Source organism: Vicia villosa, linkage group LG4 (assembly GCF_029867415.1).
Source record: "Vicia villosa cultivar HV-30 ecotype Madison, WI linkage group LG4, Vvil1.0, whole genome shotgun sequence".
In the NCBI taxonomy this organism is placed as follows: domain Eukaryota; kingdom Viridiplantae; phylum Streptophyta; class Magnoliopsida; order Fabales; family Fabaceae; genus Vicia; species Vicia villosa.
Genome location: NC_081183.1, coordinates 135,607,681 through 135,625,013, shown reverse-complemented (window position 1 = coordinate 135,625,013; position 17,333 = coordinate 135,607,681). Strand labels below are relative to the sequence as shown.

Genomic DNA, 17,333 nt, shown 5'->3' with positions numbered 1-17,333 from the left:
TGGTTTTCATATAGTCGGTCGTAGATGTCCTGATGCGAAGTCAACTCCGAAAGAAGTTCCCATCGAATTAAAGTGTGATTTTCTTCCCCTTTACCGAGCAAACCTACAACGGCCCGATATCCACAATTGTCGTCGCATCCAACATCAACTATGTTATCGATATATTTGTGCATAAAAAGTGGCATCTCATCAATGTAGATAATGAGTGATTTTTTGATCGGCGGTGTGCGGGGTGGCTTCGAAATACGGGCTCATTTGTTACCACTACACTTGGACTTCGGTGTCGGTGAATCCGGGAACGATGCATCAACATGTTCAAAGTAGGAAGGAGATCGTTTTGTTGATGTGTCTTCTTGTGTATTTTTGGACTTTTTCGGTGCACCTTTCGTTTTAACCGGTTGAGATGGCGGTTTCAAATCGGTGGTCTCCGGAAATGCAATTTTTCGTAATTGTTCCTTTATGTGCATTTTCATTGTGTCATCCGCTTGAGCAAACTTATCCATTATCACTTCCAACTCGTCGGAGATGGTGATTTTGGAATCATTTTCTTTCGGCGGGTCAAAATCATCAAAACGAAGCTTCTTCCAATGGTCGATTACCTCATCCATGCGTATCGGTGAATTCAACTTCATTTTTTTTAGAAATTATACAAGCACATAGAAGGCCGTATGTCTTTCTAATGGTGCACCCACATTTGGAACTATCCGGACCCGTAGTCTCCGCCCGCTTCGCTTCATGAAACATAAAATTCAAACCCGAACGGGATATGTTGTAAATCAATTCGGAGAATAGAATTTGGCCCTTGAACCGATGTTCCATAACCGTCTTGCTCCGACCGAACGATGTTTGAATTTCAATGTGTTGATTTTGGAGCATTTCGTTCACGGTGTCCCATCCCCGACACAAATCTCCTTTGCTATCACCTAACCACCTCTTCAAGACCGCATGTGCGGATTCAACTCGGTTAGTCGTGGTGCAACCAAGATGTCTTACTCGATCCGTCCAAGCACATACAACTTTTTCCTTTACTTTGTCAAGGATGGTGGATTCGACATAATGACAAAAAGTCTTAATGGAAACGCACAAAGACCTAAAGTGTACCAATTTCTCGGTATACACCTCTTCGGAGTGTGCATCTAAAATCTCCCTCCCTTCAAAAGTTGTTGCATTTCCGACCGAGGGCCCATTTTCAAGACTTTAAGATTGTGTCGTTCATTGTAAACTTGCTTGATATTTGAAACGCTATCCGGTTTTTTACGCTTCAAATCGGCAAGTATGTTGCGAGGCGCCACTTTGACTATCGTTAAATCCGAAATCACATTCTTCTCTTTACGGGACAAACGACACGCCATTGGATGTCCGTGTAACTTGGCATCCAAGGCATGATCATGAATTCCACAAATTACGGTTAAACGCCACAAATCATCAACCCTCCGAGTCGTGCGCAACTTAAACGGACACCCACACTTTCTCGATCCCGTGTCTTCGTGTTTTAACACCCGGTTTGTTTGTACATAACTCCCACCCCGCTCGCAATTTAAAATGACAAAAGCTTTCCGTCTACTATTTCCATTGTCGGGCCTTAAAATAACAATTCCAAATCCAAGTTTACTAGCTTCGTTTCGAACCCAATCAAGCAATTGTTCACGACTACCGAAGCTCCGATCATTTGTAAATTGTTGTCGCACATCAACCGCATTGATCATAGATTTAACGTCGATAACCGGATCGTTATTGACGTTGACAACTTCCGGAACTACTACGTCATCGTCGGCAATGTTGTCCGGATGCACCATACCTAACATATGCAAAAATTAGCAAAATTGGCCAAAACTGTTTTTTTTAACTGCCAGGGCTTATTTTGGAAGTACATTTCCGAAATTTGTTAGGTAACTTATTTCGGAAATGTACTTCCGAACCATCTCAGTTTTCAGCAGAAATTTGTTCAATCAATGTAGTGAAATAGGGGATGAAATGAGAGATGTTTACCTCAAATTGTAGCTTACTACGCTCCCTTTAACGTGATCAACGGTTTGAAACTTGATTTTGAGACGAAAAATGGATTGAGATTGATTGAGTTTTGGAGAGGGTTTGGAGGAGTTTGGGAGAAAAATGATGAAATAGTGAAGGAGGGAAAATTGTATATGCATAATTATTTTCAGAAATGAACTTCCGAAATATTACCTGATTGTAAAAAATAACGTTTTTTTTTTAATTTTCATGCATTTCGGAAATGCATCTCCGAAAACACCAATTTTTTGGTGAATTCGAAAATGCATTTCCGAAACGTAAAAAAATCTGAAAAAAGAATTACTTCGGAGATGCATCTCCGAAGCAGGGGCAAATGGGGGATTTCGCTGGGGTTGACCCCATAGAGAGGTGGGTAAAGAAAAATTTAAAATAAAACATCAAAACTATAAAAATTATTTTGTTTATGTCAAAAAATTAAAATTGAAATTTCATATGATAATTATGAAGGTGAATAATATAATAGGGTCCGTATATGAGTCAAAATAAAACATATAAAACATCAAAACTATAACAATTATTTTGCTTATGTCAAGAAATTAAAATTGAAATTTCAGATGATAATTATGAAGGTGAATAATATGAAATCTTTGTATCCTTCTTTTAAAACTTCAACAAAATGTAAGTGTGGCTGCTGGGATTCGAGCCCAGGTCTCCACGGCCACAACGTGGAATTCTCACCACTAAACTACAGCCACATTTGTGATTGGGTTTTCATAGATATTATATTTAACGTATTTGGAAGAATGATTTCATTCAAGATATTTTAAAACAACTCTCATACTGTAATAGAAAGAAAAAAAACTCTACAAATTTCTTTTAATACTTTTGATAGTTAACACATGCAACATCCTTTAAACAAAACCTATCTCTTATATTAAGTTGAAATTATTAATATTACAATCCAACTACACACAAAATTTTGAACATTAAGACCCAAAATTTCTCCTACTTACACATACCAAACACATCAAATGAACTTCCAAACAGAAACAGAGTTAATTGGTGTTCCTTTCCACCCAATAACAAGGCACTCTCCATTCATTTCAAATGTGCAAGAATTTCCACAAGCAAATCTTTTAGCAACCAATTCAGCTTGATACAAACTCATCATACTCAATTCTGTTTCCACCATTCCAAATCTTTTAAAAAATGCTCTCCACACATCAATCTTCACATTCCTACTCTTTCTTTCGGCTCCTTCTTTCGCCACGGTATTCATTATACCGTAACTAAAATACATCGATTCTAGAATTATTCTGTTTTTCTCGTTACCTTTCATACAATCTTCTAAACAATCGAAAAAAGCGCTAAAGTAGAATAGCGCTTCGATGAAACGGTTCACAAAAGACTTAGAGTTGTGATTGGCTTCAATCTCCCCGACAACCATTACTATCGGGTTTATAGTTCTAATAACTCTCATGATTGTTTCGAGTTGGTCTGATTGTGGAATCTTGTTTCGTAACGCATATTGAGAATAAACCGCGACTGTTTCATCGGAATCTATTTTGAAATGATCTTTTCTTAGATGTAATAAATCGGATACAACAACTATATCGAAGGAAAAAGGTATGTTCAAACTTTGCGCAAAATCTTTCAATCTTTTACAGGTTTCTTCGGCTATCTGCTTTGTGGTGTCTATATTTCCGCTCGCAATAGCTGTTATCTTTAGAAGCTCGAGTGGACATTCGTTTCTCGATTGAAGTGCTTGTATTAGGATTGTCCATTGTAACCCTTTCCGAATTTCGAGATCAATAACATGAATTTTCTTTGCATCTTTAAAATTCTCTATTAAAGCTTGTACACATGTGAACATTGAAATTTTACAAAACGGAAGATCTTCGATAAACGCAAGAAGGGTCGGATTTAGAACCTTGGCGTCCTCTTCAGGATCAAATAAAGACTCTGCCTTTTGCAAACTGTCAGCACAAACTCTACCTGTTTCTCTGTCAATTCTTTGGCGGAGAGCTTTGACGAAATAATGAACCAGGCGTTTAACCGGATTACCTGTCTTCGAAGATAACGACTCGATTTGCGGTAAAAAAAATCTAGCACGTTCAAATTGTTGATATCCAACTTTTTCAGCACAAGCTAATAGCGATTCAACAAGTGAAACATCTTCTTTCTCTTCATCTGATAAACCAGAGAAACTAAAACCAAAAGGGTGATTAAGAATCAAACCTGATAATGCAGATTCCGACGAAGAAGATTGTATGAATCTCGTTCCAGCCACCTTCATGATATCCGTAGTCGACAACTTTCTCTCATTTTCATTGCTTGTGACAAAACCGAAATCATTTACTGGATGAATGATTTTTCCTTCATCCGGTAACAATAACTTCTTGAATCCTTTGCCGTAATTCTTTAATATCTCGACCGCTGCTAAAGGAGTTTGGTAGTGTTGTTTATCATTTTCTGTGTCAGGAAGTGGAAGATTTTTTGTTGTACGTAGTTGTTCATCAAAGTTAACCATGTCGAATTGTAGGTTATCGAAAGTTTCATAATCTTGAAACTTTTGTTGATCGGTGGAAAGAAGAAACTCGCCTTCATATGATGGATCATCTTGAAAGAAACCAAAATTAGAGCACAGAGACTCAGTTCCATTAAACTCTCCTAGATCTTCTGCAACAAAAAATTGAGCATTTTTTATCTCATGAACTTTCTTGGTTTCCCAGAAAATATCATTGGATGAACTAAGTTTATCTTCAACTGCATTGAAACTGAACTCACCAAAATTGTACAAGTTTTCCATTACAAATTGAAGCAAACTTTCCTTTAGTGTTATGAGTTTCAACTAGTTGTTTTCTTTAAGCACTTTATTCTCTATCTTTATATAAGAAGATTAATATTATTACTATAACTATTAGTCTTTATCGTAAGTTAATTATTAAAGTATGGTTTATGCTTATTTTAATGTGAAATTGACTGGTTCTAACACTAAATCCTTCTAGTAAAGTTAACAACTTAACATTGCTGTTGTCACCATAATAATAATTATTGTCCAGAAGGCATAGGCCAGCAAAGATAGCGTAAGTGATGACATGAAAATAAAGATGGTGTGTTTGATATGTCCGGAAAATAAGCATTTTTAAAATTGTTTTTGAAAACTTGTGAAAAACTGTCTAAAAACTATTTTTAATATACTCTCTTAGATAGTAAATTAAAATAACTTATAGTTCTCATAAAAAATCGACTTTATTTTATCTTTTATATAGAAAATGGTATGAGAAAATACAGAAAAAAAAAATATGGGTTTGAACCAGCACATTCCAGTTGAACTACTCCACGCACTCTAATGTTAAATAGTTACAAGTACATCTAACTATACTCAAAATGCAATAAGTGAAATAAACAGATTTAATCTGCAATAAATGTACTCAAAATGCATAACCTTGTCTTTCAACATAGAATTAACAGATTCATATTCTTAAAATGACTCTAGAAACACATTGTAATAAGAAGTGCAATATTACAATGTTTATTCCATTTCAGAAAGTGAATAAGCAGTAATATGAATATCAAGCTTTCAAAGATTGCCCTGCTTTTACCAGATCTTCAAGTGCCTTCAAAATCTGTGGCTCTGTCATGCCTTCCAGTTTAATGCCTTTCTCGACACCGAGATCTAGTATAAACGATTAAATTATAGGAAATGAGAGAATATCGCAATTATATAACCAGTAATAAATAATGCACAAATGAAAAGAATAAGTTACAATATATAATCAGAAATGTGCACCATTTTTTGAAGAGTAAGTATACCAAATTGACAATATATGTGACTTAATTTTCTAATTGCATTCAAGGCCATTGACGATGAGCAAATTAATCTTAAATTACAATTGATGACAAAATTTACATTAAGCACAACTTCGGGGTGGGTCAAGTTAATTTTCTAATTGCATTAAAGGCCATCCACGATAACCAATATCAAAATTGACCATATCTCTGACCAAATTTTCTAACTGCATTCAATGCCATCCACAATAGCAAATTAATTTAATTTTACATTGCAATCACAACAAAATTAACATTATGCACAACTTTAACCAGCCCATCACAGGGGAGGAATTCTTCCACCACCGATTATTCCATTCATTCGTACTTGAAGGAAATCAAACAAACAGATGTGGGTGGTTTTGTATAGTTTAGTCATACTATAATATCATCTCTTTGAAGGAGTACCCTAATGATAAAGGTCAGAACACCAAAGAAGTTTTATGTAGGAGGTCTACGATTCAATTCTTGCTACTAACAAACATCCCTCCCCCGAACAAATTAAATACCAACAATTTTCTTATTAAAACAAGAGCTGTCATATTCTCATAAATAACTTAACAGTCTTTGAAATAAAATGATTTTAAGGGAACACTGTTGATTAGCATATTATGAGTGTTAATTTCATAAAATTACCGGTTAAGGAACTTAGGAGGTAAAAGCTTGGCAAAGATGATATGGAATGCGGATGCAAATCATGGAGTGGGAAATTCAAATAAATAAAGAGTGAGATTTAAGATGCATGATACCATATCTTGCCCATAATTGGGGTTCGACTCCACTGCATTCACGGATCAATATGGGCAATTTTGGGTTCGATGTCTTTAGTTCCTTATAATTCTTTTCAACAAATGCCCTGAAATAACAAAAATAATAATAAGAGCTCATGAAAGAATAGAAACATGTATGAGAATCAATTTAATTAAGAAGCAACAAAAGATATCTAAAAAATATTGATGCAGAGTTTTAGGTCCAGAGAAAAGAAACAAAATATAGATATAACCTTGCAGATGCGCTTGCAGGTGATGACTGGCACATCAAAAGTCGAAGCTCTTTTATGTTCTTTGAAAGATTTCCTCTCCATGCCATTTCTTTCCTAGCTCAAAGTTAGAAAATTAGTAAAACTTTACCTCATCTCAAGGCAAGGAGAAAATGAGATAAAGACCTAACGTTAATAATGCAAGCTAAACTACCACTCGCATCTAGTGATAGTTTGAAAGTAAAAACCAGTCTAACTGCCTATGAAGCACGGACTCCAACACCGGGACACGACACAGACACTCCAACACCGATAATCTCAAAAACATCGATAACTGACACCGCTACATATATGATATTATTTGACCTTCATGTGTTCAACGAGTTGCAAATATTCTAATCAAAATCAATGCCTTCAATTCTTTAGTGATAACATTGTTTCAATACATGTTTAACCCATTTATATTTTTTGAAACACTTGTCTAAATTGTCCGACAAGTGTTGTATTAGTGTCATGTGGGTGTCGGACACCGAATCAAAGAGTGTTGAAACAAAGAAAAAAACAAATATTTTGGAGACACATGTCTGACTTTTCCAACACTTGTCTGACTTTTTCGAAACATGTCATACGGGTGTCATACAAGTGTCGGACGCTGACACATGTTGGACACTGCGACTCGCCTGCTCCTAGAGGTGTTTGAACTACTTAGCTAAATAACTACCACTAGATGCCACTGGATAGTTTTTCCAATGCAGTAGCAACAATTTTCCCTTCTGCGTCGCAGCTAATGAATCAATCATTGCTAGAGTTTCAGTGAGATTGAAGGAGGACTACAATTGCAACATGTAAAAACTTAACTGTAATTTGCTTGCCCTGTAATTTTACAGAATTTTGAATAAACCCTAGAATTGCAAAATGTTCATCAAAATATTCCTATATCTAAATCTATTATCAAATGCATCCATTACATTATTCACTTATCTTCGAATTCATCCCCAAAATTACCAACTTAATGTCATTCAAGTCTCTACAAATCTCAAGTAAGGCACAAATTTGATTAAAATTTTACAATTTCAGGGATCATTGTAATAATAATGTGAGGGTTAAATTGATACAACCCTAAAATTTCAAACACCGATTTGGGTATTTCCTATATAAAAAAAAAAAAAACAATTCATTTTCAAGAGAAATCATGAGAATATTTGCAAATAGAGATGAATAAAAAAATGTTTGAGGACAGAGGTAACGAAAATACCAGCAAGATACGATCTTGATAGACGATGAAGACTGAGGTCGCAACTCTCGGAAGATGCAGCTGCGGAAGGGACGAATGAGATATGGAAAACGCTAACTTTCTCCTTCACTTGTGTTGCTGATAGAGAGCTTAATAGAATCAATTATTATTAGTTTTATTAGTTTTATATTATTATAATGCTATCTAGAATATTTTTAAGACTTTTTGGGCTTTTAATAGCTTTTGGGCTTTTAATTATTTATCCATTAAAAGCATTATATATGTAGTGTCTTTGACACGATATCAATGAAATCAAAGTTATCTTTTATTTTAATTTCCTTTACTATTAGTGTTCTTCCCCTTTTAGTTAGAAAACCCTAATTTTATAGTCTTGATAGGAATCTTCCTATCAATTGGTGCTTTCATCATGTACTCAAATCCTCCCATGGATTACTCTTATCATACAACTTCATATCATCCATGGAGTATTCCTCCTATCTATCCCACAAATCATTCTTTTACATCTCCTACCACATCTTCGTTTCCATCTTTTCCATCTTCATATAAATTCTAAATTAACTTAAATATTATAATTATACTTTCTATCAGTTGCTTAAGTTTTGTTTGGTTTTTTTTGAGAATCGAAAAAAAAAAATCAGAAAAAGGGAAACAAATTTAAGTTTATTGTATTACATAGTACAAAAATAAATCTAAATATAATTTAAAGATGAAACACACAATTCATATAGATCTAAATATAATTTATATAGACCTTTTCTGAAACACACAATTCACCCTCCTCTTGTGTGTGAAGTCACATGTCTAACACCATATATCTCTTTTGTATCCAACTATTACTCATTATAAAACAAGTGTTTGTGACATATGTCATTTTGTCAAACAAAATAAATTTCCTTTCAAATCCTGTTTCTCTTATGCTAAATCAAAATATGAACTTCTGCACCTTGATATTTCTGCACCTTGATATTTGGGGACCTTTTTCTATCCAATATGTTCATGGGAACAAATATTTACTTACCATTTAGATGACTATAGTAGTTTTACTTGGATTATCCTTTTAATCAAAGATGAAGTTTCCATAATGTGAAAACCTTCATGAAATGATTGAAAACCAATACAAAATAAAACCTAAAATAGTTAGAACTAGCAATGGTCTTGAGTTTCTTTTACCTACTATTTACAATTCCAAGGCATAGATCACTAAAGATTTTATGTCAAAACTTTAAGAAACTGTTAGGATGAAGCATTTAAATGAGGTAATGTAATGTTCTGACGGAATTAAAAATAATTTGCATAAAATTTATTGTTTTGATACAAAAATAAAAAATTGTTAAAATGATGGAAATTTATTGAGTATTTTATCTAAGTTAAATTTAATCATTTTGAAAAAACAAAAGAATTTAAAATTTCTCTCATACTCCATAGAATGTATTTGTTACTATTATTTTTCAAAATTTGCAAATTGGTCCTCATGTTTTCCAAAATTACAAAATTGACCCTAAAATTTTTCAAAAAATTGCAAATTGGTCCTTAATAATTTTTAAATTTTACAATTTGGTCCTTCAAACTTTTAAAAATTGCAAATTGGTTCATACTATTCAATTTTTTAGTTTGGTCTAAAAAATTTAAATTTTATAAAAAATGACCCCAAAAATCTAACAATGAATTATCTTAATACTCCATCCAAATTCCAAACATAATAATTTAAAAATGAATGGGTTTCAATTGAATCATTTGAATTGCTTTGAATGTTAAATTCTTTTAAATTTTCCAATTACCTCATCCAAACACACTCTAAGACAAAATGAAAGAGTGGAGAGAAAATATCAACACATTCTTAATGTAGTTAGAGTTTGTATCAATATTACCAAAACATTATTGGTTATATGCCTCCAATCATGTAGTCTTTCTCATTAACAAAATTACCACACCCATACTCCCAAATAAATCTCCTTACAACCTCCTATATGAAAAAGAACTTGACCTTAATGAATTTGAAGTTTTTGAATGCCTTGTTTATACCTCTACCCTCCAACATTAAAATTAGAAACAAGGTGTAGAAAAGTTGTTTTCTTGGGTTACAAGGTAGGTTTCAAAGGAATTGTTCTTCTTGGTCTTAATACCAACGACTTGTTCATTTCAAACACACCTCATTTAATGAACACATAATTCCCTATCAAACAACAAACCATTCCCTACCATTAACTGGAATTTGCATCCAATTCCCTGATACAACTCCAACCAAACCAACTAACTTGCCTCCCAACATCACACATTCACCACCAACACTTAATTCCAACATTCCCCTTCCATAAACCATTCCCTATGATGATGTTGATGACCACATATCAAACAATGGTGTACCTTACAATATATTAGAACATATAAATCATCCCATACCAACTACTAATCATTCCTCAAGAAACAAACATCCTTCATGATACCTTAAGAATTACTTATGCAGTTCATTTACTGATTAATCTAATCAATTGTATTGAGGTAATAACTATCATATTTCAAATTTACTTATCTTATTGTTCTTTGTCTACTGCATACAATCATCTTGACATGTCTATTAATATACTCCATGATCCAAAGACATACATTGAAGCTAGCAAATTTGAATGTTGGAATCAAGCAATGCAAGCTGAATTATCATCTATCGAAAGAATAGGCACTTGGGAAATTGTTGATTCACTACCCAACATTAAACCTAATGGGTGTGGATGGATTTATAAAACCAAATTCCATGTTGATGGCTCAATTGAAAGAGTCAAGGCTAGACTAGTGAGAAAGAGGTATAATAAAATTGAAGGCCTAGACTATTTTACCACATATTCTTCTATAGCAAAGATGACTACATTCATATTGGTTATTACTTTAACAATCATCAATAATTGGTTCATCCATCAATTGGATGGCAACAGTGCATTTCTACATGGATATTTGTAGTAAAATATCCATGTGACCATACCACCAGGAACACATCATCTAAAGCAAACCAAGAGTGCAAGCTCATTAAATTATTATATGACCTCAAACAGGAAAGTCGAAAATGATGGAATCATCATTGTAGAAAACATATTGGCTGAATTTGTTAACATCAAGCAGGTTCTGTATCACACTTTTCAAATTAAAAATCTTGGCCAATTTAAGTATTTCCTTGGTCTTAAAGTTGCTCACTCAAAACAAGGAATTACATTATGTCAAAGAAAATATTGTTTGGATTTGATTTTTGACGCAGGATTATCTAGTTCAAAATTTGTCACAACACCTGCAGACTCCACCTAGAAGTTAATGAATGATACAAGCCCCGCATACACAGATTTTCCTACTTATAGACAACGTGTTAGAAGACCTTCTTACCTCACAACCACTAGAACTGACATCACTTTCACAACACAAAAAGTGAGTTAATTTCTCACCAGTCCCACAATTAATCATTACAAAGAAGCTACTAGAACATTGAGATTCCTTAAAGTTTTTCCTGATCGAGGAATATTCTTCTCAAGAGACTAAAATTTTCAAATCCATAGGTTTTTCTAATGCTAATTGAGCAGGATGTGCAAACAAACGAGGATCTATTTCAAGCCAATGTTTCTTCTTTGGTAAGTCTCTAATATAATGGTGCACTAAGAACAATTAATTGTCTCATGATCCTCATCTAAAGGCGAGTATCATGCTTTTGCAGCCGTCAGTTGTGAACTATAATGGCTTGTTTTTCTTCTCAATGATCTCCAAGTCAAATGCCACAAACCTCTTGTTCTTTATTATGAAAACTTAATTGCTTTACATATTAGAGACAATCATGTGTTATATGAGAGAATCAAACACCTTAAAATTGATTCCCACATTGTTCGTGAAAAGTTGTGGGCAATATTCTCAAATTGCTTCTCGTATCTTCTGTAACATCCCAAATCTACCCCGCAATTAACAGGAAAATCAGAGTGCAAAGTCTTAAAATAATCTGAACGAAATGATTCGAGGGTCACATTTAAACAACCAATATCATATTCACATATCATGCTCATCAACATGGATACATAACACATATAAAGGAGGGAAATATCCAATGCATTAATCATCATTTCCAAAAAGTAATCACATCGCAGCGGAAATCAAATATCATCAACAATTTAAGTCATAAACATCAAGGCCAACATGGCACAATATATCCAACAAATCTCAACATAACATAATGACGAAATCCAACAAGGAATAAACAACAAGAAACAAGACATAAGCAAGTAATCCAACATCCCCACCGAGTGCTACGTATCAGAGCATCGACACACCGACTCGAGCTATAAGGCACAAGACTACTCCTTGTCATTACCTGCACGCTACCAGCGGAGGGTAAAATTCAAACAGAAGGGGTGAGATATCATTCATTATAAAGAAACGTATGATAATATTCAAAGCGGAGAAATAATCATACATTGATCACCACTTCTCGACGTATATCACTTACTACAATTCACGTCTTTCAACGTCTTACCAACAACAATAATATCAATCTCAATTAAGGCACACATAGTCAGTTATCACATATGATCAACGAAGCAACCATCACCTCGACACAAGTTAACATTCATGTTATGCACACACAAATATCCAATTATGACTCATCATACGACTTCACTAATGTAACTCGAACAATGCAAATGCATGTGGTACCATTGGAGTAAACTCCCGTCTCAAACAGTTGCCATTGAGCCGTCTCAAACAATTGCCACAAGGGTCGTCTCAAACATTTTCCACAAGGTCCGTCTCAAACAATGCAATGGATGTGACTCAATGATGCACATTCACAATCACACTTAAACGACATAATCGACTCAAACAACATATTCCACTTAAACGACATGATCAACTTAAACGACATAGTCAATTCCAAACCTCCAACGTCAACAACAATTCAATTCAAGAATGAGAGTCCAAAAGAATTTCCAAGGATATTCATAGCATATACCAAGGAAAGACAGCAATTAAAGCTTCATGAAGGTTCAAACGACATATAGAAAAGAGTTACGGTTCAAAAGATACATCATTTCAAAGTTTGAACAAGTTTTGTATCATAGGGTCCGCTTAGCGAGGCACTAAGGAAGGAGTCCAGAAGCGAAATACAAACAAGGTCCGCTTAGCGGAGCACTAGCGACAGAAGCGAAATGCAAAGCAAGGTCCGCTTAGCGGACTAGCTCCGCTCAGCGGAGGCGCGATTGTGCAGAAACTCAATATCAGTATCAGACCTGCATAATCCCCCTCCCATCCCCCATAACTCATTCTAAACATCAATTAAACATGTATAAATACGAAATCTATCATCCTTCACCATCAAACATCAATTAAAACACATTTCAAATCATAAATTCATGCATTTTGTTCATAAACCCTAACATCTCTACACATAACTTCCATGGATATAAACATACAATCAAATCTCACCCAAAACACCATCATATATCCCTTTAGCATGAAGGAATCTCACCCTTACCTTAGGTTTGGATTGAAGCCAACTCTATGAACTTGAATCTTGGAATTCTCTCTTTCTCTTCTCTTCACTCTCCTCTTCTATTTCCCAATTTTGTGAAAAATGAGTTTCTATCCTCTAAACCTCTAAAACCCTTGTTTTGGTTAATCTTACTATCTTTCTCATAATGCTAATGAGCCTTAAATCACACCCTACACTTACTAATGTTATCTCAAGCCCAATAACTCTCCTAATTCATCAACTTATATTATTTACTATAAAAACCCAATAAATAACACCAATATCACATAAGTACCTAATTAACACCTAATTAGTAAAATAAAATACATAGCATAACATGACATAATTAAATAAAATACGCAAATTAAAAACGGGCGTTACATCTTCCAAGGATCAACTAATTGACTTATTCACTAAGCCACTCCTACCTAAGCCATTCTACATTCTCTTATCCAAATTGGAAATGATTAACAACTTTCCTCCAACTTGAGGTGGTATATTACACATACATAACTTTTATCTTGTAAGTAACAAGTTAGTTTAAAAAAAAATAAATAACTAACTTGTTACACAAGCTACCAAGGATGTCAAAGTTAGTTAGATGTTAATAGTTTGTTATGGTGGTTAAAATTTGTAGCTGTCCCGCCATAACTAACCTAGTTCATATATCTTACTAGTTAAGCTACTTTCTATCATCCTTTCATAATTAACGAAGAAGCTTTCATTTCTCATATCACCAGCTATTTCTATTTTATTAATATTCTACTTTTTTTTTTTCCCTTCACATTACTAGAGGAGAGTCTTAGATGAATACCTACTTTCACAAAAAAATATCTCCATTCTTCTAGTGTCACATTTTCTTACTATGTCTTCTAAAAGTAAAAACAAATTCAACTATTCAAAAATCAATTTCTCTGTTTATTGAAGTTTACCTCAACAACATGTATGACACATATTTGCGTGATGTGCACTTAAAATTGTTTTAACAAATTCTAATCTTCATGAAAAAGAGCCTCTAAGGTAATTATTTTTGTATGTAAACTAACTTATACTCTTCTTTCAACTCATGTACTCGGGTTAAAATATTGACATCTTCAACTACATATGATGTTGTTGGTGATTTTAGTATCATCAATGTATTTTGGTAGTAATGTGATTTGCCGATGCAATTATGCGTTAAGTTTGAAACGAGTTAGGGTAGTGCGAAGTGCACGCTCGTAGAGCCAAACGTGCAATTGAATACGAATAATAGAAACGGGGTTCCAAGGGGCGGAGTCCCTGGCGGGGTGCGGGGCAGCGCCCCGTCGGGGTCCAAGGGGCAGAGCCTCTGAACAGTTGTACCCTTTCCCAACCGACATGACCGTTTTCTGAACAGTTGTGCCTTTTCGGTTTCTGTTATTGATCTCCTATATAAGGAGTCATTTGGCCTCGATTTTGACACACGAAAATAATACTTTCTCTCTACATTCTTGATCTGTTCTCTTTTGTCAGAAACAGATTGTTCTTCGAGAATTATCTCCACAAAAATTTCGTGAACCCAAACAAGAATAGGGTCAAAATACTTTGTTCGAAAAGTGTACGAATACGATTATTCGAAGTTAGCCAGAATTATCATACTTATTTTTTCACATAGGAATGAGTCTCGCTCAATATTCTCTTTTAGCTTCAAATTTTCGAATTTTGTCAATAATAGTAGTAAACATAAGATCATAAAAGACAAGAGAGAAAACTAAAGTTGAGTTAATTATAATGAGTAGACCAACCAATTAATCCATAATTATCAATTACTTATATTTGGAATATAATATATAGTCCCACATATATTATCTCTATGTGTGTTTTTTTTTTGGTACCATTGACCGACCTTATCTTTGTAGTTGTGTTCGAATACATAGAAAAGGCAGATAAGATAAAAGGATTGAGTGTAATAAAAGTATAAAGGAAACATCATTTGGTTTTTATGTACGTGGCTTGGAGACATGTTCACATTGACTTGATACTCTTTCAATTCTTAAACCATGGTGTTTTTTAGTATTTCATTTTTAGAATACCCTTGATATAATTAAGACGATTTGTTTGTATGAGATTCTAATGAAATCAATATTTTTTCTTGACAAGGTAATATTATATTAAAATTGTTAATCAGTTTAGAATATAATTGATGATAAATACAATAACATTTGATACATATTAAGTAGGGGTGGTAATAAAAAAATTCGTTATTTTAAGCAGATTAAATAAAAAATTTCAACTCACTTTTACTAGTTGATGTTTTATGTGATTTCTTTATGAGATTTGTAGGGCACTCCTAAAATCATACATGACACCCTTGTTGGTGCACAGCGGGAAAAAAAAAAAAGAAAGGTGAACAAGATGAAGATGAAAAAAGAGAGAAAAAAATTATAATTAATTTTGGAAATTTCTCTATAAACCTCCCAACCTTCTAGTCCACCTCTGGTGAAAAACTCAAACTACCCCTGACTTCGGAAGTTCATTTCCGAAATGCAAGAAAAAGGCGTTTTCGGAGATGCATCTCCGAAAGCGCCTTTTTTTTTGAAAAAATTGTCTTATTTCGAAAGTTCATTTCCGAAAACAGCATTTCGGAAGTTCACTTCCGAAATACTGCGCGTTCTGCAGATTTAACAAAACACTCCCCCTCCCCCATTCATTTACCCTAACTCAAATCAAAACACAACCCCTCTTCAAATTTTCTGCCAAAATCAAGTGTAAGATCAAAGAGCATTCCCAAGTCTTCTTCCAAACTCATCATCAAACACTAATTGGTAAGTTCTACATTGTTTTTTCAAGTTTTAGATCTATTTGAATAAACTCTAATAGGGTGTTTAGAAACTGAAAAAATCACATTAAGATAGGTTAGTACTGATATTAGGATGTTTAATAGGCATAAAAGTAGTTTTGGTTTAGGTTTTTTGGGTCTGCCATTGGAGGCTGTATTGAAGGTCTGCGCAGGGGTGTTTCGGAAGTTCATTTCCGAAAACACCTCCATCCCAGTTTTCGGAAATGAACTTCCGAACTGTACCAGAAGTTCATTTTTTTTTTGTTTTTTCATTTGTCTCGCATATTAATCGATTTCGATTGTTTACAGGAACATGTCAGGCAACCAACCAGCACGCATCAGACAGGGGAGAGAGTCCCAGACTGCGTCGGCTAGACGCGAGCGGGCGGCGGCGCAGCTGGCGTCGACCCAGGGACGGGGGCAGGGCCGGGGACGCCGTGTGCGAGTTCCCGTGGACGTGGGAGAGGGTACATCTGGTTCAGGATCTAGGAGTCGGCTGGCTCGGGCATCTTCTTCCCGCCAGCGAGAGGAGGAGGAAGAGGAGGAGGAGGAGGAGGTGGCGGCAGTGACTTACCACGAGCCGGAGGGGGTACCGGAAGTTGACCCTCCAGCCGGGGAGGAGGATGAGCAGGAGGACGGCTATCCGGGAGGGCCCTTTGACACCTCTGTGCTGATTCACTACCACGATCACGTCGCTCGGCGGATCTGGGAGGGAGAGGTATTTTTTTTAATTTAACCGTTTAATTGTCACCATTTTTTATAGTTTAACCGTTTATTTGTCGCTTATTTAATATATGTCGCTTATTTAATATATGTCGTTTATTTGTTTTTTTTTTCAACAGGAGCGAGAGCCGTTGAAAATGGTGAACCACGCTCGGAAGATATTTAGTCTGTTTAAACCAACAGCTGAGTGGTTTAACGACCATGTGCGAGGTTCAGGGCTTTGCGGGCTCTGCATGACGGGTTACACCACCATCAGCACCGGCATGCAGGGGGCATTTGTGGAGCG

At 34.9% G+C, this 17,333-nt stretch overlaps 2 protein-coding genes and 1 non-coding gene across 4 annotated transcripts; all 3 read right to left on the bottom strand.

Annotated features, from left to right (window-relative positions):
* Nucleotides 1-2,654: 2,654 nt before the first annotated feature.
* Nucleotides 2,655-2,726, bottom strand: TRNAH-GUG (transfer RNA histidin (anticodon GUG)). The gene has a single exon. It is a non-coding gene; the product is annotated as a tRNA-His (tRNA).
* Nucleotides 2,727-2,785: 59 nt separating this feature from the next.
* Nucleotides 2,786-5,223, bottom strand: LOC131595275 (DELLA protein RGL2-like). Its single transcript, XM_058867581.1, has one exon. The coding sequence runs from the start codon at nt 4,778-4,780 to the stop codon at nt 2,999-3,001; it is 1,782 nt and encodes a 593-aa protein (XP_058723564.1). The 5' UTR covers nt 4,781-5,223; the 3' UTR covers nt 2,786-2,998.
* A 148-nt stretch (nt 5,224-5,371) lies between these two features.
* On the bottom strand, nt 5,372-8,155 carry LOC131595276 (NADH dehydrogenase [ubiquinone] 1 alpha subcomplex subunit 2-like). Of its 2 annotated transcripts, none has more exons than XM_058867583.1 (4): nt 8,037-8,155; nt 6,806-6,898; nt 6,552-6,658; nt 5,372-5,650 (listed from the first exon to the last, which is right to left on the bottom strand). In XM_058867583.1, the coding sequence occupies exons 2-4, from the start codon at nt 6,889-6,891 to the stop codon at nt 5,547-5,549; spliced, it is 297 nt and encodes a 98-aa protein (XP_058723566.1). In that variant the 5' UTR covers nt 6,892-6,898; nt 8,037-8,155; the 3' UTR covers nt 5,372-5,546. The 2 variants fall into 2 exon arrangements, with proteins under 2 accessions (XP_058723566.1, XP_058723565.1); XM_058867582.1 differs by having other exon boundaries at nt 6,806-6,893.
* Nucleotides 8,156-17,333: the final 9,178 nt, after the last annotated feature.